This window comes from Polyodon spathula, chromosome 12 (genome assembly GCF_017654505.1).
Source record: "Polyodon spathula isolate WHYD16114869_AA chromosome 12, ASM1765450v1, whole genome shotgun sequence".
Taxonomy (NCBI): Eukaryota; Metazoa; Chordata; class Actinopteri; order Acipenseriformes; family Polyodontidae; genus Polyodon; species Polyodon spathula.
This window is the reverse complement of record NC_054545.1, coordinates 37,486,219-37,513,924: the sequence shown is the minus strand read 5'-3', so window position 1 is coordinate 37,513,924 and position 27,706 is coordinate 37,486,219. Positions and strand designations below refer to the sequence as shown.

Genomic DNA, 27,706 nt, shown 5'->3' with positions numbered 1-27,706 from the left:
CGGGCACTCTTCTAGCGAGATCCAGTCCCTCTGCTGTGATTTTAACACTTCTCTACTCCAGTCAATGTAGGAACTGCACCGTGGACACATGGGGTCCCCAGTCGTGAGATCGCTCGACGCATCACAAATTGGGAATTTAACCAAAGCGGATTAACTGTCCTCTGGTGTGTTTTTACTGCAGCTGCACAGAGGCACATCATGAAATCCAGACCCTTTGTGTCCCTACCTACAACAGGCTCATGTCTGCCAACCTTACTGCACTTCTTTCAGATGTACTGCTAATACCTGTGTGCTGATGTGTGTGTGTTTCTTCTTTGTGGATTACAGATGAATTCACTTTATCTTAATCCTCAGAGTAACTGGACCAGGAGAGACCCACCAGGAGGAGCAGGAGCAGAGGACAGGAGCCCCGTGCAGTATGAAAAACAATTCAGATACAGGCATAAGCTTAATATCTGCAAGTGGCACCATATGGTATAAGGAAGGCAAAATTAATTGTAACAGCATGTCTAGGAAAGAGATCTCCACTCCAAGCTGCACAATGCTTAATCTGGTTTAGGAAAGATAACTCCCCTCAAAACTGCGTTCACAATAAACTATTACCTTTAGTTGCCCATCTGCACAGTAACTTAGTGCCGAGCTGTGCAAAGTTAAAAGTAGTCCCTGGTATTAAGACATACATGCAAGGACCCCACTCTGCCCTTTAGAAATGTGTTTTTAATATAATTAATGGTATGTGCAAATGGTATGAGAGCTATGGTATTGTTTTTGTAAGAGGCCCAGCATCATTCCTGAACAAACAATGTAATCACAACGTACACACTGCAAACACGTTGGTGTATCTCAATGCAAAGCTGGAGCACATCCTGTACAAACCCCGTCAGACCCTCGCCTATCTCAGCTGCTTCAGTTTGAAATCAGATGGTTAAGGGAAACAAGTCTTGCCTGTCTATTTCTAGGATGGCTTTTAGATATTTCACATTCCAAACTATGTTGATATTTACAAACAGTGCATGCCAACCCCTCTTAATCCTATCTAAATAGAAAATCACTTGGTTCCACAGATAGCTTTATTTACCATTGTCTTTGTTTTTTTACTTGCGCAGCAGTAACTGCAGGTCTCTGAACCCTTATCAAGCTCATACGGATAACCCTTGATGCCCAACATTTTTTTTTATACTTAAAAAAAAAAAAAAAAAAAAAAAAAAAACATTTCCTCTGTGAAAACATCTCTCAGACTGCAGCAGACTTATTATGTATGTGACCCGAATCAGAGACTTTTAAAGCTAAAGTAAGATTTCAGTTCTACAGTATAGACAAACCCTAAATACTAAACGGATTGCCATGTTACTGTGCATTTTACAAAATCTCAAAAGCCTTGCTGAAGCTGCTGCTGCTTAGATCTGCTTTTTGATTGAGTGCCAATGGCTGCAGAGGAAGCAGGAGAAGCGTGAGCTGTGGAATGAAAGCCCTGGGTGCAGAGGAAGCAGGTGAAGCGTGAGCAGTGGAATGAAAGCCCTGGGTGCAGAGGAAGCAGGTGAAGAGTGAGCAGTGGAATGAAAGCCCTGGGTGCAGAGGAAGCAGGTGAAGCGTGAGCAGTGGAATGAAAGCCCTGGGTGCAGAGGAAGCAGGTGAAGCGTGAGCAGTGGAATGAAAGCCCTGGGTGCAGAGGAAGCAGGTGAAGCGTGAGCAGTGGAATGAAAGCCCTGGGTGCAGAGGAAGCAGGTGAAGCGTGAGCAGTGGAATGAAAGCCCTGGGTGCAGAGGAAGCAGGAGAAGCGTGAGCAGTGGAATGAAAGCCCTGGGTGCAGAGGAAGCAGGTGAAGCGCGAGCAGTGGAATGAAAGCCCTGGGTGCAGAGGAAGCAGGTGAAGCGCGAGCAGTGGAATGAAAGCCCTGGGTGCAGAGGAAGCAGGTGAAGCGTGAGCAGTGGAATGAAAGCCCTGGGTGCAGAGGAAGCAGGTGAAGCGTGAGCAGTGGAATGAAAGCCCTGGGTGCAGAGGAAGCAGGTGAAGCGTGAGCAGTGGAATGAAAGCCCTGGGTGCAGAGGAAGCAGGTGAAGCGCGAGCAGTGGAATGAAAGCCCTGCGTGCAGAGGAAGCAGGTGAAGCGTGAGCAGTGGAATGAAAGCCCTGCGTGCAGAGGAAGCAGGTGAAGAAGCAGTGGAATGAAAGCCCTGGGTGCAGAGGAAGCAGGTGAAGCGTGAGCAGTGGAATGAAAGCCCTGGGTGCAGAGGAAGCAGGTGAAGCGTGAGCAGTGGAATGAAAGCCCTGGGTGCAGAGGAAGCAGGTGAAGTGGAGCAGTGGAATGAAAGCCCTGGGTGCAGAGGAAGCAGGTGAAGCGCGAGCAGTGGAATGAAAGCCCTGGGTGCAGAGGAAGCAGGTGAAGCGCGAGCAGTGGAATGAAAGCCCTGGGTGCAGAGGAAGCAGGTGAAGCGCGAGCAGTGGAATGAAAGCCCTGCGTGCAGAGGAAGCAGGTGAAGCGCGAGCAGTGGAATGAAAGCCCTGGGTGCAGAGGAAGCAGGTGAAGCGCGAGCAGTGGAATGAAAGCCCTGGGTGCAGAGGAAGCAGGAGAAGCGTGAGCAGTGGAATGAAAGCCCTGGGTGCAGAGGAAGCAGGAGAAGCGCGAGCAGTGGAATGAAAGCCCTGGGTGCAGAGGAAGCAGGTGAAGCGCGAGCAGTGGAATGAAAGCCCTGGGTGCAGAGGAAGCAGGTGAAGCGCGAGCAGTGGAATGAAAGCCCTGGGTGCAGAGGAAGCAGGTGAAGCGCAAGCAGTGGAATGAAAGCCCTGGGTGCAGAGGAAGCAGGAGAAGCGTGAGCAGTGGAATGAAAGCCCTGGGTGCGAGGAGGAAGTGCTTGTTTACCTGGATGAGGCGGGGTCCTCGTTCTGGGATTCCTCTGGGCTGTCCTCACTGTCCTGGGGTAGATCCTCACACTGCTCCAGCTTCTCATCGTCCAGCAGCTCTGTGATCTGCAGGGGGCACAGACAGAGCCAGTCAAGCAGGGCGGGCATGCTGTGCAGGTCCCGGGAACGGAGAGTTACCCTCAGCACTGGTGAACTGTCACATCCCTTCACAGATTAGAAGAAATAGTTTCTACTGAGGTTCATGGCAAGTGCACCCAACATGGATGCACTTGCAAAGTGCAATATGACACACAGCAGCTACAGAACAAAACTATACATAAAACAGGGGTGTCTCCATGTTAATGTCTTCCCTGGGACTTGTTCTACACATATGGCAAGTTACACACTAAAGTCTGAACGCATATTTAACCTGTTTAACTCCTCATGCATTGCCCTTAAGTGCAGAGATCTATTAGCAGAGTTCCCACTAAAGGTGCATAGTTATTAGAACAGTTTACAGTTCACTCTATTAAAGTAAAACACAATCTGTCTCTTACGATTTCAATACTGTAAATCGAACTTCCACAAAGATATACACTGGACTGCTTTCTTCTTTGCCGAAGTAAAGGAAACACATTAGAGATTTATGAAGTGAATGACTTTGTAGTTGTGCTCAACATACTAAACTGTAGTTAACTACCGAGACACAGGGAAGACTACACAAGATAGGCCTTGGCAGTCATAATCAGGTAGTGCTGAGGGCTGCATAGATGGAAAATCATCACATTGGGGATTATTCATTTACATGGCTTAGCACAGACCCAAATACACAACACAAAGTGCATGCAGGGTCCTGACAATCTACTCCTTTTCCTACTCAATGGAAAGACCTCTTGGGTGCCAATCTTGCTGTCAAAGCCTAAAGAATACTTCTGTCTAGACATTCATTTTTCTCAGCAACTAGTTCAGACTAGACCCCCTCTGTACGCCAGCTGCATCGGCACAGTTGTGTGTAGCCAAGGAAACCAGCTGAATATTGCCGGATTGGATTAAAGAGCCCATGGCTCATCATGTATGCAGACTAACATGAATAAATCTCACAGAATCCACTGCTGACTGGCTTGCTTTCCCGAGGGTGGCAATGCGAGCTGGACAGACACACTCTCTAACAGGGAAGTCAATCGGCAATGCCAGGGACTTCTGAATGTGTACAGGATATTCTTCCCTTTTGATATAGCACCTCTCATTAACTGATCTCTACACCCAGCTCTCCTATTAACACAGTGGGAGAGAATTCCCCTTGGGACACAAACATATTCATTACACACAACCTCAGAGACAGCAACCAGGCACCAAAGCTGGGAGTATCACAGCCTCATCAAATACTATACAACAGACAAAATAATTACACTGCTTGCTCAACTGTCCCCATTTGAAAAACCAAACTAAAACGCCACCATCAAAACAAAGCTCATCTGTGTATGTTTCTCCCTAGAAAAAGCCCTCGTGAACTGAAGAACAGTATCGTAGCTTTCTTCCTGAGGTCACATTAAAAGTATGAATATAACTTCTGAGCCGTAAATGTGTTTTTTGTTAGGAAGATGAGCTGCTGTTTCTATGCTTAACATAGCTGGTGTATTTGGATACCGTGGTTATGCAAAGCAGACATAAAAACCTTAGTATAGATACCAGCCATAGATTCCTGTACTCAAACACTAGAAGGTTCCTGTCTACAGTCACTGGGGAAAAATGGCTCTCGTTTTAGCTTGGAAAAGGCTATCTGCACAGTTGACCACCAGGGGGCAGTACAAATAATAACAGACACTACTAATGGCAAAGAGCACCGTCATGGCTTGAGCATCAGGGAAGGTATGCAGAGAACCATTCAAATACTGGACTTATGCAAAACTGAAAGAGCTGGAGCTGCCCTTTCTGAGGAGCGGCTTGTACATACGCCCAAATGGAAATGAGACTCAGCTAAAGGGCAGCGACAGAAAACTTTTCCTGAGGTTTGCATATGAAAATAAAAAGACAGATCACTTCCCTTGGATCTATGCAACAATGAAAGCAAAACAGCACGGCTTTGTGGAGAGATGCCATGGAAACGCGGGGGGTGGGGGGGGGGGGTCACTGAACTTATTCCATTGCTTCAGGTCTTCCCTTAATTCAGCACTATTAGGTGTGTTGTGGTTATAGAAGTGCCGTGCCTTTCCAAAATCCTCAGTTCAGTTTCCTTGGTGAAGGGCGCTCTGGTACTGCTGTGGAGGTCTGGTACGGTTCTCATCAGGGTTTCTCAGCAAAAGAAGGTTAAGCTGTGCCCAGGAAAGGATTGGTTTACTGGGGCAGTAACTGCATGTGTTTCCATGGCAGGTTCTCAGACATACAGTGATGCTGTTTATTTCTACTCTCTACTCTTCCGCTTGACTGAGAATGTTTTGCTGAATGCTGAACATTACCTGTTTAACCGTTTCAAGTAATCGCAGGCAGTTTATTAACAGAAAGCAAACACCCGTCACCTCAGCAACTGCGTTTTGCTGTACGTGACCTTGCCAGTCTCCTTATTTGGTCCCACGTCCTCCACACACACCCAGGTGCAATAACAGAAGCAGGTATTTCTATAGCTCGTCTCTTCTGGTGACATGGCTCTCAATGCTTAGCAACCCCCTGCAGTCAATGCAGTAATAAAGAAACTAATCAAGCCAGGCCTGCAGCAGAGTACATGCGATTAATAGAACAGTGCGTGTCCATGTTTAACCCTTTCATGCACAGCGACCTCATAAAGGGACAGATAAAAAAATTTAAAAAAAATTAAAAACTCCTCCAGTCTGTATATGGGGACATATTGAAGAGACAAATGCATGGTGACCTCATATATGGATGCCATTTTCCCCTCACATAACCCAATGAAAAAAAAACTGAAAACGTTTCAATGAAAAATATATTTATTAATGGGAGTGGACCATATTAACCCTAACCCTTCAGCTCTTCAATGATCACAGGAGGGGAGAGGACCGTATTAACCCTAGCCCTTCAGCTCCTCGATGATCGCAGGAGGGGAGAGGACCATATTAATCCTAACCCTAGCCCTTCAGCTCCTCGATGATCGCAGGAGGGGAGAGGACCATATTAATCCTAACCCTAGCCCTTCAGCTCCTCGATGATCGCAGGAGGGGAGAGGACCATATTAACCCTAACCCTAGCCCTTCAGCTCCTCGATGATCGCAGGAGGGGAGAGGACCCCAACAAGAGCTGGAGCAGCTCCACATTCCATTTTCAACTGCAACAATATTTTCAGCACATAGTTTCCTTCAATCCAGCGGCCACACCTCCATTGCTCGGCTGTCTGATCGAATCAGATTTAACACTTCTCTTTTCCGCTGCGGCTGTAATGATTTCAAGCAAGTTCACTTTATAAAAGGGTCTTCTGCAGTGAAATGTTACCATTACCAGTTATATCATACAGTTATGCCTGTCAGCGATTACTTGTGTACCCCTGGCCAATTAGTCACAATGCAAAAATCACATGAAAGGCATTTACAGCTTATCAGAAGTTAACTGTATGTACACTTAACTGCGCAATGTTTGCAAACATATAAAATGTGGCCAAAGGGCGATTACTTGTATTCTTATACTAACTTCTTATCTAAAACAGACACGCGAAAAAAGTTTGCAAGCTAATAATGTTAAGATACACAGTTAGTCTGGACTTATTGTTGAGGTCAATATCAGTATCACCAACTTCTCGTATTGGAAATATAACACAAATCATTTATAACTATGAAATTCAATACTGAAAAAAACTTTTACATGCCGCTCCACTAGTGATAAAACCCAAGGCATCACAAATGAAACGTAGCAGTTCTTCAGAGAGAGGGGTCTTACTTGTCCTGTGACGGAACTGTAGTCGTTTGTAGTGGAGAAATCCTCCTCTTCACAATCAAACAAGTCCTCCTGGTTCTCCAGCAGGTCAGCCAAGATCCTGGCCATTGATTCCTGTTCCTTCAGGTCCTCCACTTCTGTATTGATGCTGTAGCAACAATGGGAAAAATGACAGGCTGGCTTCTTCCACGTCTTACACATGAGTCAGAGTGCACCGCTCTTACTTAAAGACCAAAAGCAAATATTGCTAAAGGAAATAAAAACAAGCACTCCCCCTGAGGTACAATTTCCTGAGCTGCTATCAAGTGATGAAAAAGCAAGGAGAAGGAAAAGCAGAGGAGCCTGCTTACTGGAAGACGTCGGGTCCGAAGACAGCGGCGAGGGAGCCGGCGCTCCAGCTCTCCTCCTGCAGCGACGCCACGCTGCACAGGAAGCGACACAGGAAACGCAGCAGGCTGTAGTTGGCCTGCGGGAGCTGCTGCAGGAAGTACTTCATGTTTCTGGACTGCTCCTCCTCCGTGCTGAAGTCTGACAAACACAAAGACAAAGTTTACCTTTTAAACCGCCTTTATATTATTCAGCAAACTACGTGTAATACACAAACTACGTAATAAAATAAATACAAATGTCCAAGCTCCAGTGAGACTGTGATAGACTCCCCTCGACAGGGTGCTGTGCACAGAACCTTGATGCAGGTGAAGAGCTAGAGAGTGTGACAGTGTGAAACTGTGATAGACTCCCCTCGACAGGGTGCTGTGCACAGAACCTTGATGCAGGTGAAGAGCTAGAGAGTGTGACAGTGTGAAACTGTGATAGACTCCCCTCGACGGGGTGCTGTGCACAGAACCTTGATGCAGGTGAAGAGCTAGAGAGTGTGACAGTGTGAAACTGTGATAGACTCCCCTCGACAGGGTGCTGTGCACAGAACCTTGATGCAGGTGAAGAGCTAGAGAGAGTGACAGTGTGAAACTGTGATAGACTCCCCTCGACAGGGTGCTGTGCACAGAACCTTGATGCAGGTGAAGAGCTAGAGAGTGTGACAGTGTGAAACTGTGATAGACTCCCCTCGACGGGGTGCTGTGCACAGAACCTTGATGCAGGTGAAGAGCTAGAGAGTGTGACAGTGTGAAACTGTGATAGACTCCCCTCGACAGGGTGCTGTGCACAGAACCTTGATGCAGGTGAAGAGCTAGAGAGTGTGACAGTGTGAAACTGTGATAGACTCCCCTCGACAGGGTGCTGTGCACAGAACCTTGATGCAGGTGAAGAGCTAGAGAGTGACAGTGTGAAACTGTGATAGACTCCCCTCGACAGGGTGCTGTGCACAGAACCTTGATGCAGGTGAAGAGCTAGAGAGTGTGACAGTGTGAAACTGTGATAGACTCCCCTCGACAGGGTGCTGTGCACAGAACCTTGATGCAGGTGAAGAGCTAGAGAGTGTGACAGTGTGAAACTGTGATAGACTCCCCTCGACAGGGTGCTGTGCACAGAACCTTGATGCAGGTGAAGAGCTAGAGAGTGTGACAGTGTGAAACTGTGATAGACTCCCCTCGACAGGGTGCTGTGCACAGAACCTTGATGCAGGTGAAGAGCTAGAGAGTGACAGTGTGAAACTGTGATAGACTCCCCTCGACAGGGTGCTGTGCACAGAACCTTGATGCAGGTGAAGAGCTAGAGAGTGTGACAGTGTGAAACTGTGATAGACTCCCCTCGACAGGGTGCTGTGCACAGAACCTTGATGCAGGTGAAGAGCTAGAGAGTGTGACAGTGTGAAACTGTGATAGACTCCCCTCGACAGGGTGCTGTGCACAGAACCTTGATGCAGGTGAAGAGCTAGAGAGTGTGACAGTGTGAAACTGTGATAGACTCCCCTCGACAGGGTGCTGTGCACAGAACCTTGATGCAGGTGAAGAGCTAGAGAGTGTGACAGTGTGAAACTGTGATAGACTCCCCTCGACAGGGTGCTGTGCACAGAACCTTGATGCAGGTGAAGAGCTAGAGAGTGTGACAGTGTGAAACTGTGATAGACTCCCCTCGACAGGGTGCTGTGCACAGAACCTTGATGCAGGTGAAGAGCTAGAGAGTGACAGTGTGAAACTGTGATAGACTCCCCTCGACAGGGTGCTGTGCACAGAACCTTGATGCAGGTGAAGAGCTAGAGAGTGTGACAGTGTGAAACTGTGATAGACTCCCCTCGACAGGGTGCTGTGCACAGAACCTTGATGCAGGTGAAGAGCTAGAGAGTGTGACAGTGTGAAACTGTGATAGACTCCCCTCGACGGGGTGCTGTGCACAGAACCTTGATGCAGGTGAAGAGCTAGAGAGTGACAGTGTGAAACTGTGATAGACTCCCCTCGACAGGGTGCTGTGCACAGAACCTTGATGCAGGTGAAGAGCTAGAGAGTGTGACAGTGTGAAACTGTGATAGACTCCCCTCGACAGGGTGCTGTGCACAGAACCTTGATGCAGGTGAAGAGCTAGAGAGTGACAGTGTGAAACTGTGATAGACTCCCCTCGACAGGGTGCTGTGCACAGAACCTTGATGCAGGTGAAGAGCTAGAGAGTGTGACAGTGTGAAACTGTGATAGACTCCCCTTGACGGGGTGCTCTGCTCAGTACCTTGATACAGCTGCAGAATGTGGGCCTGCAGGGCGGCTGGGATGACAGGCTCGGGGAGCTCCTGAAGGAAAAGTCTGAGCAGACTGACGGCAGAGGCCAGGTCCGCTTCCTTCTCCAGATCGACCTCCTCCCCGCTCTCATAGCGCTGCCGCAGCCACTCCACTCGCTCCGCATTCCCATTCACCAGGAACAGGCCCTCCAGGTCCAAGCCCCCTGCGGAGAGACAGACAGAGGGGGAGGGCATGACTCCACCGGTGCACCACACCAGCCTCACACAGCAGAGGTGCTGCACAGGCAATCCACTGCATCAGATTAATAGCACATTAATACAGAAGATCAGCCAACACACTTCAAGTCTTGCTGGAAGGACCCTGTATTTATTCCGTCCAAATTGTTCTTCAAATTTTCAGCAGTAGGGCGAGACCACCAAATGCATTCAAACTGCGAAAGCTGGATCAGAAAAAGCAGTGCATTAACCCTGAAAGGGCCGGATGCTGTAGTTTTTTTTTTGTTTCTAATTCTTTGTTTATTTAATTACTGTTCTGCAAAGTTGCTCCAAATCATCTGCATACAATCTTTTCTTGAACAAGATGAGCTAAGGTGTGTCTGTTATCTTCTAAAAGACCCATTATTGATACTAGTTAAGCTAGTTACATATCTGTTGAACATGTGCACATCCCAGAATGATTACTAAAGCATTTCTAAACTGCAACTGAAATGCCGCTTGTTAGGTTACCCCCGTAAGCGTTCACGGCTGCACGTTCATACTGCTTTCCGGGAACACCTACAGTTTGTTATACACTCTACACCAACAGCCCAAATGGACCCTCAAGCAACAGACAAACAGGGGTTGAATGTGTAAATCAAAAGAACAGTGGTCAGTTCCAGCCCTTTCTGCATCACATTAATCGTGGTGTTTATCCCCACGTACAATATTCCCTGGCAGACTAATCCCAGGGCTTAAAGGAATGAGCTATGAAGACCAAGCATAAGGGACCTGGATTTATTTAGCCTGGAACACTTGCTTAAAATCTTAGCCCAGCACAGAAACCAGGACCAGAGGACACACAGTTGGAGATGAAGTGGAGACAGCCTTGGGACTGACATGGAATGGGTTACCGAGCCACACTGTTAATGCTGAATCACTGGGGTTCTTTAACAACTGGACTTGAAAAAAGCTTTGAGATTCCCCAGCTGCTTGGACCCGTGCAAATGGTTCTGATAGTACACTCACCGTGCTCTTCGATGTACTCGACGATGCGTTTGACCAGGACGGGGACCTCCTGTCCAGGCTGTCCGTCCTGCTGCAGCTCCTCGAGGGGAACCCCAAATACCCTGGCCGTGCTGAGGGAGTCACAGGTGCTGAGGGCAGGGGAGAGGCTCTTCCTCATAGCTTCCACAGCACGGCTGTTTCCTTCTGGTGGAGGAGCACACATCCCACTTTAACAGACAGTACTTACTGCATTGGCACTGTAGTACCAGGTGTCAGCATGGCAAAGCTGTCTGAGCAATGCTTCTGCTTTAGCTGCATACAAGTACAACAACAAAAGATGAAAAAGAGCACGGTGTAGCAGGGGTGCAACAAAGCTACTGTTTCACTTGGGATGGCCCATGCAACTTCCCCTCCCTGTTCATAGAACTGCTATCATTCAGCTGTCAACAAATTCTAACACTTTTACATTTAATGCCTCTTGACACCACATGTTTAGGTTAAACTGATCAGGAATAAGAAGGGTCTCTGTAAAATCATATTAAATATAATCTAAACAAAATGCAATCAATGAAGGGCTGGCTAATAGGACTGCAACGCCAGCTAGTGAACAATGTGAAACTACCATTCCAAAACATACATTAACAGCCTTGTGCAAGGTCTTTCTAGAGCTTCTAAACGAACAGTGTAAATGATCTATCCAGGATCACAGGGTGGCATGCCGGACACACAGCACTCCATACACAGCAGCAGTCAGTGTCAGCCCTGCTTACAAACACATTACAAGTGCCCGATAACAAAAAGCGTAGCTCTCAATTACAAAGCTGTGTAGAGAACAGGGCTCTCACACAGCATGCTGAAGAGTTGCAGTAGATTACACGACTCACTTGACCATAGGCCCTTAGATCAAAAACAGCAGTGACTTAATTCTTTACTGGAAAAACCAAAAAAAAAAAAACCCTCTTCATTAATGCTAGATAGCGAAAGCCTTCTTTACCCTGCCATCAGTTTCCCTATCGGTTCCTGTCAACCCTCGACTAGAACAAGTGGTGCAATTCATTACAGAAACTAAACCACACAAACGGTGCTCAGCCAGTGTGTGACACTCACAGACTCTAGCAGCTGGGACTGGGGAATACAATGACCAGGCTTGCTCTTAACCACTAGTAATTGCTTGGAATAAGGCAGTCAGGGTTCAGTAGGTTGAGCAACTGTCAGTGGTGTAAGCAGCAACACTGGCACATTCGCTTTGCTGTTGCACTAGTCCAGTGTAATTGGTAACAGCTGGTTAATAGTGTGCACATAGGTGGACTTCATATGTAAAGGCGATGGGGTTATGCATTGACAAATTAAACAGAGCACACTGACTCGGTTATTCTGCATCATCGAGCTTTCAAAAACTATGGGTTAGATTCTCAAAGCTTCTTACACCATTCTGTTTCAGAAAGGGGAAGGGAGGGTGGAAAGCACCCAATAAAGTTATCAAACCGGAAATAAAACAACTCACACATCCCATTTAGAGGCTTGTAATGAGTCCGGACTGAATGCGTTGAGATTGTGTTTTCTTCCCTAAAATGTTGCATCTGATAAAACTTGCTATTTCTATCACACTAAAAGTGAAGCGGGGGGGTGTAAAGGAACATGGAACATACCTTTGAGCACAAAGACACCCAAATGTACAGCTTGTCTACTCCAGTCACTCTCAGTGAATAGGCATTCTTTGCTCATCTAAGGCTGCTTCAGGTTGTGGCAGAAGATGAGCCTGTAGTTCCTCATTGAAGAAGAGCAAATCCTGATCAGGACTTCAGTTGTTAAGCTGAAAAAGAAAGAAAAGATGAGCTTGTGTCATTCAACAGTGGCAAGCTGAGCCTGTGCTCTTAAAACAGCTGAAAGATTCATTACAAAATATGTTTAAAATAGTATCTGGAATTTTTTTTTTTTTTAAAAAGTTTTCTGCGATGATGTCAGAACGCAAAAGAAAAGAACAGTGTCACCATTAGGGTTACTGGTTTTGTACAATCATTCTATTCACCACAGGCATCTCTTACTGAACTCCACTGCTCAATCCTGATGAAGCCAAAACGTACCCAAAAAAGTGTGTCTGTTTCAGCAGAAGCAGAAACAATGCAGTGATCAAGTGCTGTAAAGCAGGGAAGCACCTAGAGAGCATAGTGCTGGCCTGCTGGACTGGATCACATGGTCTCCCTCTGGGGAGCACATGAGTCTGGATCACGTGACCCTCGGTCACCTGGCAACACAGTACAAGTAATGAAGGACAGTGTATTTGGTTGACCTGCTTTTTATAAAAAAAAAATGTATGAGTGTGCTGACTCTACTGTATACTTGAGTACACACACACCCACGTGTTCAATTAATTAAATCTCTCAAATTGAAACGTCTTCTCCAATGTCATTAGCAGGAATCCTACATTTAATTGGCAATTTGGAGTCTTAAGCCTCTGACTTCTTTAAAAAATAAATAAATAATAGGTCAAAGCTGCTCTCTCCAGTCTTGCAACTCCCATTAAAAAGGTGTCTGTACCGAGTGTACACATTGTTGTCCTGCCACTTCATCCCCCAGCTACTTAAACCGACTACATTAATCCAGCCCTTATCTCATTTTCAACAATGACAGCTCTGTGTTTGCATTCTGTACAGAACACAGACTTAGTCGAACGACAACCACAAGCAGGGAGAGAGACAGGACTGGAACACAGAACGACACTGTCACCCACAAGCAGGGAGAGAGACGGGTCTGGAACACAGAACGACACTGTCACCCACAAGCAGGGAGAGAGACGGGTCTGGAACACAGAACGACACTGTCACCCACAAGCAGGGAGAGAGACGGGTCTGGAACACAGAACGACACTGTCACCCACAAGCAGGGAGAGATATGGGACTGGAACACAGAACGACATTGTCACCCACAAGCAGGGAGAGAGACAGGTCTGTAACACAGAACGACACTGTCACCCACAAGCAGGGAGAGAGACGGGTCTGGAACACAGAACGACACTGTCACCCACAAGCAGGGAGAAAGACGGGTCTGGAACACAGAACGACACTGTCACCCACAAGCAGGGAGAAAGACGGGTCTGGAACACAGAATGACACTGTCACCCACAAGCAGGGAGAGAGACGGGTCTGGAACACAGAACGACACTGTCACCCACAAGCAGGGAGAGAGACAGGTCTGGAACGCAGAACGGACAAAAGGACACCCACACCCACAAAGGAAAGGAAAAATAGATGTGATTTAGTATTTACATTTATAGTCTTCTTTATATTTTACTTTTGTGTTTTTCACATTCAGTATTTTATCAAAGTGCATCAAGATATTATTGTTTTGTTTTTTTTAATTGTGAAAATAAAATTAGACAGCTTTCCCTTGCTGCACAGTATGGCTGCATTCATTGTGGCAAATCCAGTCAAGCAATACTGTGAGCTATATAAAACAGAGCCTCATCAGAGATCTACTGCACAGTAAACTGAACTCCACTTTCATACAAAACAGAGAGCCTCGTCAGAGATCTACTGCACAGTAAACTGAACTCCACTTTCATACAAAACAGAGAGCCTCGTCAGAGATCTACTGCACAGTAAACTGAACTACTTTCATACAAAACAGAGAGCCTCGTCAGAGATCTACTGCACAGTAAACTGAACTCCACTTTCATACAAAACAGAGAGCCTCGTCAGAGATCTACTGCACAGTAAACTGAACTCCACTTTCATACAAAACAGAGAGCCTCGTCAGAGATCTACTGCACAGTAAACTGAACTCCACTTTCATACAAAAGAGAGCCTCATCAGAGATCTACTGCACAGTAAACTGAACTCCACTTTCATACAAAAGAGAGCCTCATCAGAGATCTACTGCACAGTAAACTGAACTCCACTTTCATACAAAACAGAGAGCCTCGTCAGAGATCTACTGCACAGTAAACTGAACTCCACTTTTATTAAATGCATGAAAATGAACTCCATTACAAAGCAGCACTACGCCAATCTGACTCATGCTCTTCATGCTTTTGGTAATTGTCCTGGTTTTTGCATTAGCTTAAGATAATGCAAATCAGCTCTCTTGTCAATGCTTCCTTCAAAGAAAAAGTTAAGTCCTAAAAACACACACAACACAAAAGAATCAGTCTGAATGGGCAGTGTGCCTATTTCCAAACCATGCAAGACTCTTCAGTGGAAACACTTGAAATTTCCTAATACAGAACTTCTTAATCAAAAGCTCTGATCCAAAAAAAAAAAAATTAAAAAAAAATTAAATAACCAAGACACCGGCATTCTTTTTGAGACAGCTTTGCCTGAAGATCTGTCAACAAATTCAAGCAGAAACAATGACCTTCCCTTTAACTGGGTCATGCTGTGCATTCCTGATTCCACACTAACAGTTCTGGTTTTCTAATTCCACCCACTGAAGGAACAAGGCAAACAAAAAACAGCATTCACCAAACCGATGCTTTTTCAAAACGCTAAACATGTCTTTGAATGCTCAGAACTGCAGCGGCTCGACGCACCTTTGACAATGCCATGGGGATGCTTACTGAAAATGAGGGCAGGAGCAATGACACTGATGTAAAAACACTTGCAGTCGACCCAGTTTGATAGCATGTCAGAGGCCCAGTACAGTACAGGATTAAATCGATACGTTTAACGCCCCAGTGTGTTGAGACAGATCGGAGACTAGCTGCAGCAGGATGTGCAGAAGCACAATCCCCATAATGAGACAGCTGGGGACGATTCATAATCTACAGAGGACAGGGTCAGCATGTTTCAAGGGCACACATCCGTTTCCATGAGAACATGCAGAAGCTTTTTTTCAACAATAAGACTTAAAGTAGACCAAATGTCATGTAGCTTACAAAAGGTATAAGGAAGAAACAAAATGTACAAAACGTATGCTCTTCTCTACAAACTGAAGTTTCTGTACAGTGTTCAATCATTTTACAAAACGATTACAACTGGAATAGATTTTCCCCTCTCTTACAAGAGCATTGCTTTTCACAAATCTACCGACAGTACTAGCAGGTTTTAACAAAACAAAAAATCAGGTTTAAGAATTAGCTTCTGCGAGCGGAGCTCGTCTGCTCTGGATGTTTCGAGTGCTGTCTCAGCTGGCAGAATGCTTGCCGCGATATCAGCAGCCTGACAACAGGTAATGCAAGAATGGGATTTAAACGAGAGCAAGCTAGCATAGTCCAATTTAAATAAGCTTGTGAAAATGGTCTGGCTTTAACAGTGATCTACATAGGCAACAGCACCTCTGTGTTTATGAAGACAGCAACCCTGCGCAAACCTTTAACAAGCTATAAACTCATCTTTGCAGTAAACGTTACAAATTTCAAATCGGGAATCTTGCAACCTGTTTCCCCCAGATTATCACTTCAGCCTCATTGCTTTCTATTTAAAATGCCAGAATGTTTCTGGGATTTGTATGAATACGTATTGAAAACGCCTTGTTTTTGCTTCTGGTCGTGATTCAGTTCCTGCTCTGCTATTCTAGGTATATCCACACCAAAGCCCCTTGAAATATCATGCTGGGTTGAAGCGTGAAACAGAATGCGAATCAACCAGCCACATCACTACACAAATGCGCACCTTTGTGTACAGCGAGCAGAGCAGCTTATACTGTAGAGGGCTTTAGTTTGAACATTTTCTACCTCCTTCAACTGTTACATTTACAACAAGGGTTTAAAGACGACCTGCCTTAGATATGTCTTCAAGTACAAATGCACAACTTTCTTTTTGTGCAGCTTCACCATCCCCAATGTGTGATTTATATTTTTAAAGTCTTTCTGTTTTTGTTAATATAGTAGTCGGCAATTGTTTTTTTTTTATCATTTTCTCCCAATTTAGAATAGCCTATTATTTTTAGGCTCAGCTTACCGCTACCACCCCCGTGCTGACTCAGGAGCAATGAAGACGAACACACGCTGTCCTCCAAAGCGTGTGCCATCAACCGACCACTTCTTTTCACACTGCAGACCCACCATGCAGCCACCTCAGAGCTACGGTGTCAGAGGACAACGCAGCTCTGGGCAGCTTACAGGCAAGCCTGCAGGTGCCCAGCCAGACTACAGGGGTCGCTGGTGAGCGGTGAGCCGAGGACACCCTGGCTGACCTAATCACCCTCAGAATTGAAAATTGAAGTGAAAATCGGATTAAGTATTAGATAACTAAGTCTGTTTGTTGGTATTAGTAACAGGCTGAGCTTAGCTAACTCAGTCTGCGTGTTGGTATTATTGTACTGAACAGCACTAGTAACAGGCAGAGTGTAGATAACTGAGCATGTGTTGGTATTATTGTATTGAACATCACTAGTAACAGGCTGAGCGTACATAACCGAGTCTGTGTGTTGGTATGATTGTACTGAACATCACTAGTAACAGGCTGAGCGTTGATAATTGAGTCTGTGTGTTGACGAGCTGCTCTCAGGATTTCTGATGGTTGACCTACAATGAGGACAGTCTAAGGATACTGTACTGGTGGAGACTATGAGCATGCCAGGAATACCTGAGCATGCCAGGAATACCATATGAGCATGCCAGGAATACCTGATGATATTTCACGTGGCTCAGAGGGAAACAACTAGGAGGGACATTCTTTTTTCTTTTGCCAAGTTCGCAGCCTCTCAACTTTGTGGGTGTTTAATTTAGAGGCCAACAAACCAGTATGTATGAACCAGCACCTAGAACTCTATAACAAATGATTATTCTTACAAGTACCGCCATAAATGAAACTTGCATGCACATGCACACACGCACGCACACACCTAATCAAGTAAAACAATACAGCTGCAAGTTTTGGTTGCCCAGTGAGTCCAACGATGACACAATCTAGCAACAGACAACAAGCAGCCTCAAGACTGGCCGTTTACATGCCATTTGAAGAATGACTCAGCCTGGCGTACCATGTCATAAATATTAAACACCCAGTCCAGATTGCTTATTAGATTTCAAATGCAACCACCACAATTCTTAATGTGTATTTATTCATTTTGCATTCGATCAGTAATAAATGACTAACTTCTTATCATATATAAATAAAAAGGAAAGCCAACTAAGCTGCAGTTAATTTGCTTACCATCTTAACTACTTTGTCAAGCCCTACCTCGGGCCCTTAACGTAGCGTCAATGAATAAAAAGGAGATCTCCAATACAGACAGACCCATGGACTGTTGAAAGCTTTATGTCAGGAGACAGGGAATACAGTAGCACAGAACAAGCCATACTGTGTGTCAGCAGTCAGCTTCACTTGAAAGGGATCAAGTACAATATACTGTACTAGCCAAAGATGGATTCCTTTCAAAATGCTTTTGAATGACTGCTGAATAAAGAAATAAAAAATGACAACCAAATTGGCCATATACTGTATTCATTGCAAACTCTTTTCTATATCAGAATTAGTTTTTATAGTTTCTGGTTCAACTTGGAAAAACGTGTTGCAAAAAGGCCCAGACAGCCATCAGTGCCAATGCCCACCAACATTTGGAACAGGGGGCTGACCTCTCTTATAAAAAACAAACAAATAAATAAAATGTTCTACATCAAGTCCAGTGATGATCAAAGGATGGGCTGATACTGCAGGTAAACAGTGTCACGGTGCCTGCTTTCCAAAGGATGGGACACAGCAAAGGGACAGACTTACTCGGGGAGGAAAAGATAAAGCAAACCTTGCTCATGACGTGACAGGAGACATCACTGGACCTACAGCGGCCCTGCTCCCAGCAAACCCTTCAACCCTTTTTAAAACAGAGATCACTGCTCTAGGATATGGTGTTATTGGAGAGCTATCTCAGCTTGTAGTGCTGACTTTCAAACAGTGTACTTTCTGATTCCCTGGTAGTTCCACTCAAACAAAAGATGGGTTCAGTGCTGTGTGTGGAATGCAATATAACAGACACAGAAACAGAACCAGGCAAGCAGGTTTATCCAGGATTTCCAGGAGATTAACAACATGTTTTTGCTGTTACTTTAGACAGGGGAGGCTGAAGGGTTAACTATGGTGAATGTAAAAGTGAATCAGTCATATCCTCCACACCCTGGATCAACGTTTGTTGATTCTACTGGAGCCTATTGTAATTGATTACACTATGTAACACAATTTTTGTTCCTGGATAGTAAGTGTTATTTCCTAATTGCTTATGCCTCAAAAGTATAGAAAATGGCTATTATTCCCCACAAACTTTGCTTTTGTGACCAGGGCAGTGATATTTCAAAATATCACTATTTCCAATGGGAAAACGGGCAAATGTGTGTCTTTTCGTTCACATAAAGTCAGAAAAAAACAACATATGAATCCAAATTAACATGTATTTATACTAAAGTAATACAAAAATGACTACAAAAGATTTAGAAGTGAGTAGTTTTTCGAGATTTACAATTATACTGTAAATACAGTATAATTGTAAGCAATTAGGAAATAACACTAACTACCCAGGAACAAAAAAAAAAAAAAAAATTATTACACGGTGTTATGCGACAAGAGCGAGATCTCTGATATACATCCATTCCATCTTTTCTGCGGATGTAGTCTGCTAAAATGTCTGCTGTAGGATAGCACCATGCACTGGTATATTCTGGAAGGGAAACTATGTGCCAGCGCTGACCAAGAGTAAATTTCATTTTGCATGCTGCTAAATTATTTACTGATATCTATTACAAATCAGAAATGCCTATGCACTGTACATGATGCAAACGGCAGTATTAGGAAGCTCTAGTTTAGCTGCAAGTTCACAGGTGATTTTCAACACTTTTTTGAATCGGTACATCGAAAATAAACTCGGATCAACTGGAGTGTCTTTTGCGGCAAACATCCCACTTTTTTTTTTTTTTGTGGCTTGTTTTTAAGTGATAGAATACGGATCCGTGTTTGCAGACTGAGAATGATAAATTCTGAGCACCCCACCCCAGCGTTAGCAGTACACTGACACTTAATGTACTGTAATACAACACAGAGCGCGCTAATCGCAGCTAGTGACCGCTTTATGCGTTTGTTCCGTACACGTTTAGACTGGACAAGGTTTTAACCTGGCGCCCTAACTCGCGTAGCACGGGAATGTACTAGCTGTAGGCAACCACAAACTAAAAATAAGTACGCTTTTTTTAAAAATGTATTTATTTATTTTTAAATAACCCAAATGATACAGAGCGCACTTCGGACAACCTGTAGTTCTTAAATGTAGTAAATAAACATATTTGCTGTTTTCATACACAGATACCGTGTAACACATTAATGAATTAATTACTTAAAATATGTGCTATGGGCATATTAAATAATTTATATGTAATTTAGATATCTATATTATTAGAGTCTATAATGGCTGTTTTCAATCGTTGTCCTAAGATTTAAAAAAAAAAAAAAAAATAAATTGAATAAATAAATATACATCATATTTTCCACAAATTGAAACTTAAATACTCAGGTACTGCTGTGTGTAAGCGAGTGCTCAACTAATTTAGCTAGCGACAGTAAACGAAACCAAAGAGGGCAGAGCAACTCCTTGTTTTTCACCAATACAGAAAGCAGTAGAAGGTCGGTCTGGACGAACTGTAATACAACCAATACACTGAGCGATTACAGAGTCCATTTATTTATTTCTATTTTTTCTTGGTGTAATGGTTTAATTCAGTCTATCTATCTATCTATATCTATACCTATATCTATATCTATATCTATATATATAGATACACACACACACACATATATATATATATATATATATACACATAGATACATACACACACACACACACATATATATATATATATATATATATATATATATATATATATATATATATATATATATATATATATACACACACACACACACACACACACACACACACAACCGTTTCCATGGTGCATTGGAAAGCCGTCGCCAAAAAAACGTAAGCAGAAAACATGTATGACTTCCAGCAGTATAATAAATAGGTTAATAATTTAAGTGTGTGCACCTACCGGTTTAAATGCAAAGCAATCCCGAACAGCAACCATTAATGTGTTAATAACGCGATGGAATCGGTGTAGTGAGACGACTTCTTCCTTTTATCATATTATGTATCATCGGAGTCTGAGACGTCCAATGAACAAAAAACACAACGGACAAGAGAATAGCAGCGTTTTTTTTTTTGTTATCCCAGTTTCGGAGATGCTGTTTACTATTCGATGCAACTGATGGGCGATCTAACACACCCACCAACCCGGAGAAAATCTGCTGAATCCGCCCTCCCCCCCGCACAAACCCAAGACAACTTCCTCTTCGTCTAGTATATTCTTTTACCGAAACCGGGGCCGGCCATCAGTCGCACTGCACGGCATAGGCCAGGGCTAAAGAAGGCGTGCGAGTGTGGAAAAGCGGCTACCTCCTTCCCATTGTTTATCTAATTGAATCTACAGTACATTTCTGGAATATTCTATTCACACAGAGACGCAACACGGACAGACAAGGCCGCAAAACAATAAAAAAAAGATTGATTGGGCGTTGTTATCTGACTGTCTTTTTCAGTTACAGTACGCAAACTCGTAAAATGCTCTTCCATACTAATTTCATATCAAAGCCACATAATATGATTTTCACAAGAGTCGCATGTAAATTAGGCCAGGTCACGTGGTGTATTGATGTCATGGAGGCAGAAGGAACGTGGAATTTAAAGTGTCAACAAACCATGTATTCATGTCCAGGGACCAGGGACTAGTCACCTCAGGAAACATTTCGCAAGTTACAGGATGCGTACTAAATACAATATCACGTGGGTTTATTAACATTTGACACTATCTATAATGTTCTTCTTATATATATACATACATACATACATATATATATATATATATATATATATATATATATATATATATATATATATATATATATATATATATACACACACACACACACACACACACACACACACACGCTGTTTGTGTTAGTTTAAATCTATTTTAAATTACTGCATATGTTATTATTTCAAGTATCCAATGAAATGCTGTGGTTTAGAGCTGCAAAGAAATAAAGAACTACACATCTATTACAGGATACTTTCACAATCCCATAGTTCCCAGTACGTGACTGGTTCTCCTCCAGCACTGGCGGTTTCACTTTAAAAAGCTAATGTGAGTACTGGGCGTGTCCGAGAGGGCTGAGAGCTGTGAGATAGATACAAAGCAATGTGATGCACAAAGAGACAGTTATGTAAACACAGGGTTCATTGCTATTTTGAAGAACAGAGCAGTGTGTGACCTTATATAGAAGACTCCTTATTTAGTATGCATACGCACTTCCCTTGTCCAAGATGATGGGGTTTCTGCATGACAAGGCAAGATTTCGTCTTTTGCTCCTATTTGGCTTGTTCGCATGATGTAGATGTGTATATATAAGACAGATAGAATGCTGACCTTGTGCTTCACCTAAATCATCATCATCATTCAACTGGATTTCACAGTCTGAAACAGTTGCCTTCTTTGTAATAGATATAGATTTATAGAAGATTTCATGCATAGTTTAAGACATGAATAAAAAGCACAAGATCTTCGAGAATGCCATCCCTGCTAATTCACAGCTAATGTAGATTTAATAAATACCTACATTAATAACATGCCTGCAGAAGTAAAGCACAGTGAAAGGAAACAGCACACTGCTCCTGCTGCTGCTGCTCTTCCCAGGGAGACACTTGTGAGATCTGTCTTACCCCCTCAGGAGAGGAACTCCTGGCCTGGGGAGGCATGGGGCTGTGAAGGTCATGTCTCTCACTGGAAGAATCACAAGAAGACCTTGTTCTCAGAGGAGAAAGGGCTTCAGTCTGCCACCTAGTGACATGGGCATTTCACTCTGAGCAAACTGCCACTCCTAAAATACTGTGACCACATTATAAACCAGATGTGTGTAGACGATACTGAAGTCAGACACAGTTAGATGAGCTATAAGCAATGCATTAGTATAGCACACTGTAGTGCAAGGTGCATACTGTTCTAAGAGATGCACATTCACACCGAGATCAATGAATGAACTCTGGATCATTTACACTATCATGCATAACTAACTAAGCCAAGCAGACGAACGTTTGGTGCCTTCTTCAGGGTATCTTAGTATATTATAGAAGGCACTAGTCGAAATATCTGTACAATAAAACTACATTGTAAGAAGAACTGAGACGGAACCCACGTCAGCTTGTATGTATGCTAGCGAGTTGACGCGGCTTTATTAATGCCATGGACAAGGCCTCAGTATTGGAACATAGAATAACTGCATGACTGTAATAATAATAATAATAATAATAATAATAATAATAATAATAATAATAATGTGGCATTCCGTTACAATACATACTATTTCAGCAGATTGACACATGCTAAGCACGTCACAGTTCAACAGCACCTTCACTGGCAGGTCCCTCTGCCTGCGGCGCATGCTCGCCACAATGACACACATGCGCAGTTAGCTCTTACCTGCCCGTCATAAGACGGGGTGATGGGGAGATAGAGCGACTGCCTACAGTCTCCTTTTACTGTGTTTGTTTCTTAACGACGACTGATACAGACTTCAGATCCGCTTCTGTGAGTGTTCCGTTAGACGCTTATGTATAGCTGGTTTCAGTCACTCTCGTCCCATTCAGTGTTCGCTGGAGTGAAATAACGGAAACTGACAGACAACAAAAGCGCTAAACGCGAGGCTTGGCCGAGATGAGAGCGGCGCTCTGATTGGCTCCTTCGATAAACATCCTCGCTGTGACAGGTGCTGGTCGTAGCTTGTTACGTGCACCGTGGTTGGCTGTGGTATATCGCGTGGGGGTGTTTCTGATTGGCCGCTTTAGTGACTGCAGTGTTACAAGTCGACTTTGCTGTGTTGGATCTGTACAGTATTATTGTAGCCGGAATGACTTGCAAAATTACAGTTTTCGTTTTAAAAGGGTAACGCTTCTCCCGTGATGGTTCTAACGTAGTCGGATTAAAAAACAAACATATAAACTAACTTAGGTGTTATATAGGTAAGCACAAATTAAGTCAGATCTTTATATTGGAACCATACGTGCTAAAAATCATATTTGATAGCATCTACGTTCACTATGTCCATAGTTTGCCCATAGCTAAATATAATATAACTTGTTAAACCAGTTATTCCACCCTGTCATGTTCACCATTTAAACAGGAAAATGTAATTATTTTTTTTTTCTATATTCGTCTACGACAATTTCCTAACTATGAGGTGCCATCTGGTGTTCGTTTTGCGGTACTGCAGACCACACCCGACTTCGTCTTTATTCAGCGTTTGCCCAGCACGTTTTCTTTCTTGGAATTCCAGATAATAACAACATGATGTGATTGGGATGGGATTTTTAAAATGTGGGCACTTTGACACATACAGCATCGTAATTCTGTTATGCTACAGAGAGGGAAATACAACTCCCATTGCACAGCAGTTTGATCCTTTCCTGGTTTTACTATGAGTTTAATAAGACATACCTGAGCTTGTTACCTATACACTGGCGCTAATCATGGTGGTAGTAAAACCCGGAATGGGTGAAACCGCTATGCAATAGGAGTCTTATTTCCACCTCTGTGCTGTAGTTTTGCAGCAGTTCAATAAGTTGGTTTGTAAGGTAACTTGCCATATTCATGTTGTACTCTTGCTATATAATTCCAAGGTACTACAGGGGATTGACTGGGGTATTCATTGTAAACAGTCAGCAGTATCCCTTCTTTCATCCAACAGCACCTCACTTTCACTTGGTGCAGTCGTTTTAATAAATGCATAACATGCTGTATTAGGAACATTTTCTTCAAGATCCTTTCCACACCTTTCACGTGTTTGCAAGTCAAAAGGAACTCCACTTCCAATGTGGCAAAGTGCACTCAATGCATTTCTGCAGCACACCTCTGCGTGTGTGCGTTACGAACATAAACACACGGAGAAGCAACACACCAGCGTGGTCTCTAAATCAGCTTGTGTATATTCCCAGAAACAGCCATATGAAATGAACCATTCAGAGCAGCAATTTAAGAACAGGTCACTATCCTTTCAGAACTTTGTGAAACAGGTGAACCTGAGAGAGTGCAGCACCCTCAAGGAGCAGGAGACATGCTGTATGAACCTGGGAGAGTGCAGCACCCTCAAGGAGCAGGAGGCATGCTGTATGAACCTGAGAGAGTGCAGCACCCTCAAGGAGCAGGAGATATGCTGTATGACCTGAGAGAGCGCAGCACCCTCAAGGAGCAGGAGATATGCTATATGAACCTGAGGGAGAGCAGCACCCTCAAAGAGCAGGAGATATGCTGTATGAACCTGGGAGAGTGCAGCACCCTCAAGGAACAGGACATATGCTGTATGAACCAGAGAGAGTGCAGCACCCTCAAGGAGCAGGAGATATGCTGTATGAACCTGAGAGAGTGCAGCACCCTCAAGGAGCAGGAGATGGCAGACTTTACTGATGAAAAAAAAAATTGCCTTCCAAACACACACACAAGCATGCACACGCACACATACACACGTTTCCTATATTTGTGGGGACTTTTCATTGACTCTCACTATATTTTTATTTACTATTTCTAACTCCAGTCAGACAAAACTCCACACAGGGTGAAAATTGACAACAAACTAAGTATTTTGGCCCCTTTTTTTAAAAAGGCATATTTAGTTCTTAAAAAGATGTTTTACAAAGTTGGGACGTCACCACAACATCGTTTTTTCAGGAGTTACTATCTTTGTGAGGAAACTTTCTCAAATTTTGTCTGCACATTGATAGTAATACCTGCCCACTGACACACACACACACACACACACACACACACACACACACACACACACACCCTGACATATGCACACACGCAAGCATGCACTTCCCATTGTTTACTGTAGTTTGCGTTATCATACCTCCCTGGCCTCTGCAATGCTTCCACTGTGCTTTACTACACGCTGTTATGCTTCTGTAAGGGACAGAGGGCCAGCTCATTCATCCAGGACACCACTGCAGTAACACCTGTGTGAGTGACCATGCAAAACTCATTCATCCAGGACACCACTGCAGTAACACCTGTGTGCGTGACCACACAAAAGTCATTCATCCAGGACACCACTGCATTAACACCTGTGTGAGTGACCATGCAAAACTCATTCATCCAGGACACCACTGCATTAACACCTGTGTGCGTGACCACACAATGGATTTTCAGAGGATGTGTTTGATTGAGTAGAGCAGCAGAAGAGGCTGCTGCACTGGATTTCCAGAGGATGTGTTTGAGTAGAGCAGCAGAAGAGGCTGCTATGCTAGATTTCCAGAGGATGTGTTTGATTAAGTAGAGCAGCAGAAGAAGCTGCTGCACTGGATTTTCAGAGGATGTGTTTTATTGAGTAGAGCAGCAGAAGAGGCTGCTGTGCTGGATTTTCACATTGACTCCAGTCCTGTGTTTCACAATGCCCTGCCAAGTCCCACAATAAAGAACACAAACCAGGACTGTAGGGTTCAAACTCTCTTATTGCCAGGGAGCGCCACTAGATTATATTACATACACTCCTGAACACTTTAGAAAGACGTGCAGAGTTATATACTGTGCACAAAAACAAACAAACAAAAACATTGTTTTGTAACATTCAAATTTAAATAGCAAAACAATAATTTAGCAATACAATGCATTATATTAAGAGGTAATAAATGTATGTTTCTATATAGTATTCATTCTATTTACAAGCAGTTTATGTATGCATATATATAACAAAGTGGAATGCACAGTATTAAGCTGTACATTCAGGCTGAGACACAAACACTGTGCAGCGCAAAGCAAATCAAATAGGGTTAAAAACAAACACAAGGGAAGGTTCCGGGAAAGAGCGTTTACTTTGAAGTGGAATTAAACACAATGAAAACAAAGCTGCTGTTATACCCTCTAGTGAAGCCAGTTCCACACCTCCATGGGTAAAGCGTCACACTGTATAGAGTCTGTATGGTAGCCCCCAGCCAATGCTTCTGAAAGGTTTCAGAGGTCACAGGCAGTAGGCAGGGGTCTGAATTGAGAGAGACTTTGCCTTAGGATTTATTTACATGCTCCCAAATGGAAGGGAATTGTCTGCAATAAGCTGTTTGTCATCCTCAGGATGAAGCAGTCTTACTCTCATCAGGACTTATTTAAAGCTGGGTCCACACCTGAGCGATCAGTTGCATGCAACCAAGTCTCTTATATGTGGACGTCCCTGCAACCAGTTGCTTGAAGTAGAGCCGGGCTCTACTTTCCAAGCAACCTCCTGAGCGACTTCTGTAGACATAGCGATCAATTCGCAAACTCTGATTGGTTCTTATAATGCTGTCTGCACGGCTTGCATATTCTGTCTAAAGAAGCTCCAATTTAAAAAATGTTGGTGGAAAAATTAAACGATTTCGTTAGCTTTTACGTGGCTTTGTTTTTTCTTTAGGGAATATGGCATTTAAAATAACAACAGTTGAAAAAATAATAACAGCCAACTCTACCTTGTTAATTACTGGACACATTACGACCTGACCTAAAAAAGTGTCACCTCAGTTGTCAAAAAATAAATAAATACAATTCTAAACTTGTAGACACAGGACAGAAAAAAAAAAAAAAAGTGTCAACTGAGTTGTCAAAACCAAAGATAAATAAATACTTCACCTTGTAGATGGAATAAAAATGTAAAAAAAAACCAAACCTGTCACCTCAGTTATCATAAAAAAAAAAATGAAACTTGTAGACGCGGGAACCTTGTTGCACAAGTAATTGCTCAGATGTGGACACAGCAATTTCTCGCAACTGAGTTGCGCAATTTTGGGAGCAATTGGGTTGCGCAGCTGATTGCTGAGGTGTGGACCCGGCTTAACAAGGCCATCTCATCATGCAGCGCGAACATGCTACTGGTCAGATGTTTCTCTGGGACTAGAGAAAAAAGACTAGAGGTGGTACCATCTGTCCCACAGAGACACATCTGCAAAGCAAACATTGATACAGCTGTGCAGTCTCCGCTAGAGCAATTCGCTAGGAAACACCTGCAATCCACCATCTCCCTTACATTTTCACTCTGGCCTTCCTCCAGGGGTGAAATCTAAAGTTACAAAAATAAATACAATTGATCTGCCATCATCTACAATTCCACAAGTAATAGTTGCATTAAAAAGTCTTAAGTTTCTGATTTTTTTTTTGTGC

General features: G+C 43.7%; 1 protein-coding gene across 11 annotated transcripts in view; it reads right to left on the bottom strand.

Moving 5' to 3' along the window:
• The window catches only part of LOC121324994 (protein FAM13B-like), a 43,857-nt gene extending 20,604 nt beyond the window's left edge, over positions 1 to 23,253 (bottom strand). For 8 of the 11 annotated variants that reach the window (XM_041267259.1, XM_041267261.1, XM_041267264.1 and 5 more), the window contains exons 1-7: positions 23,009 to 23,252; positions 12,201 to 12,364; positions 10,573 to 10,755; positions 9,339 to 9,551; positions 7,070 to 7,247; positions 6,723 to 6,867; positions 2,860 to 2,966 (exon numbers count right to left, since the gene is read on the bottom strand). In XM_041267259.1, the coding sequence (XP_041123193.1) occupies positions 2,860 to 2,966; positions 6,723 to 6,867; positions 7,070 to 7,247; positions 9,339 to 9,551; positions 10,573 to 10,755; positions 12,201 to 12,276 (902 nt within the window). In that variant the 5' untranslated portion in view covers positions 12,277 to 12,364; positions 23,009 to 23,252. Of the gene's footprint in view, positions 1 to 2,859; positions 2,967 to 6,722; positions 6,868 to 7,069; positions 7,248 to 9,338; positions 9,552 to 10,572; positions 10,756 to 12,200; positions 12,365 to 20,524; positions 21,035 to 23,008 lie in introns of those variants that run through there. The other 3 variants (XM_041267263.1, XM_041267262.1, XM_041267260.1) reach the window with 3 other exon arrangements.
• Between the last annotated feature and the right edge of the window lie 4,453 nt (positions 23,254 to 27,706).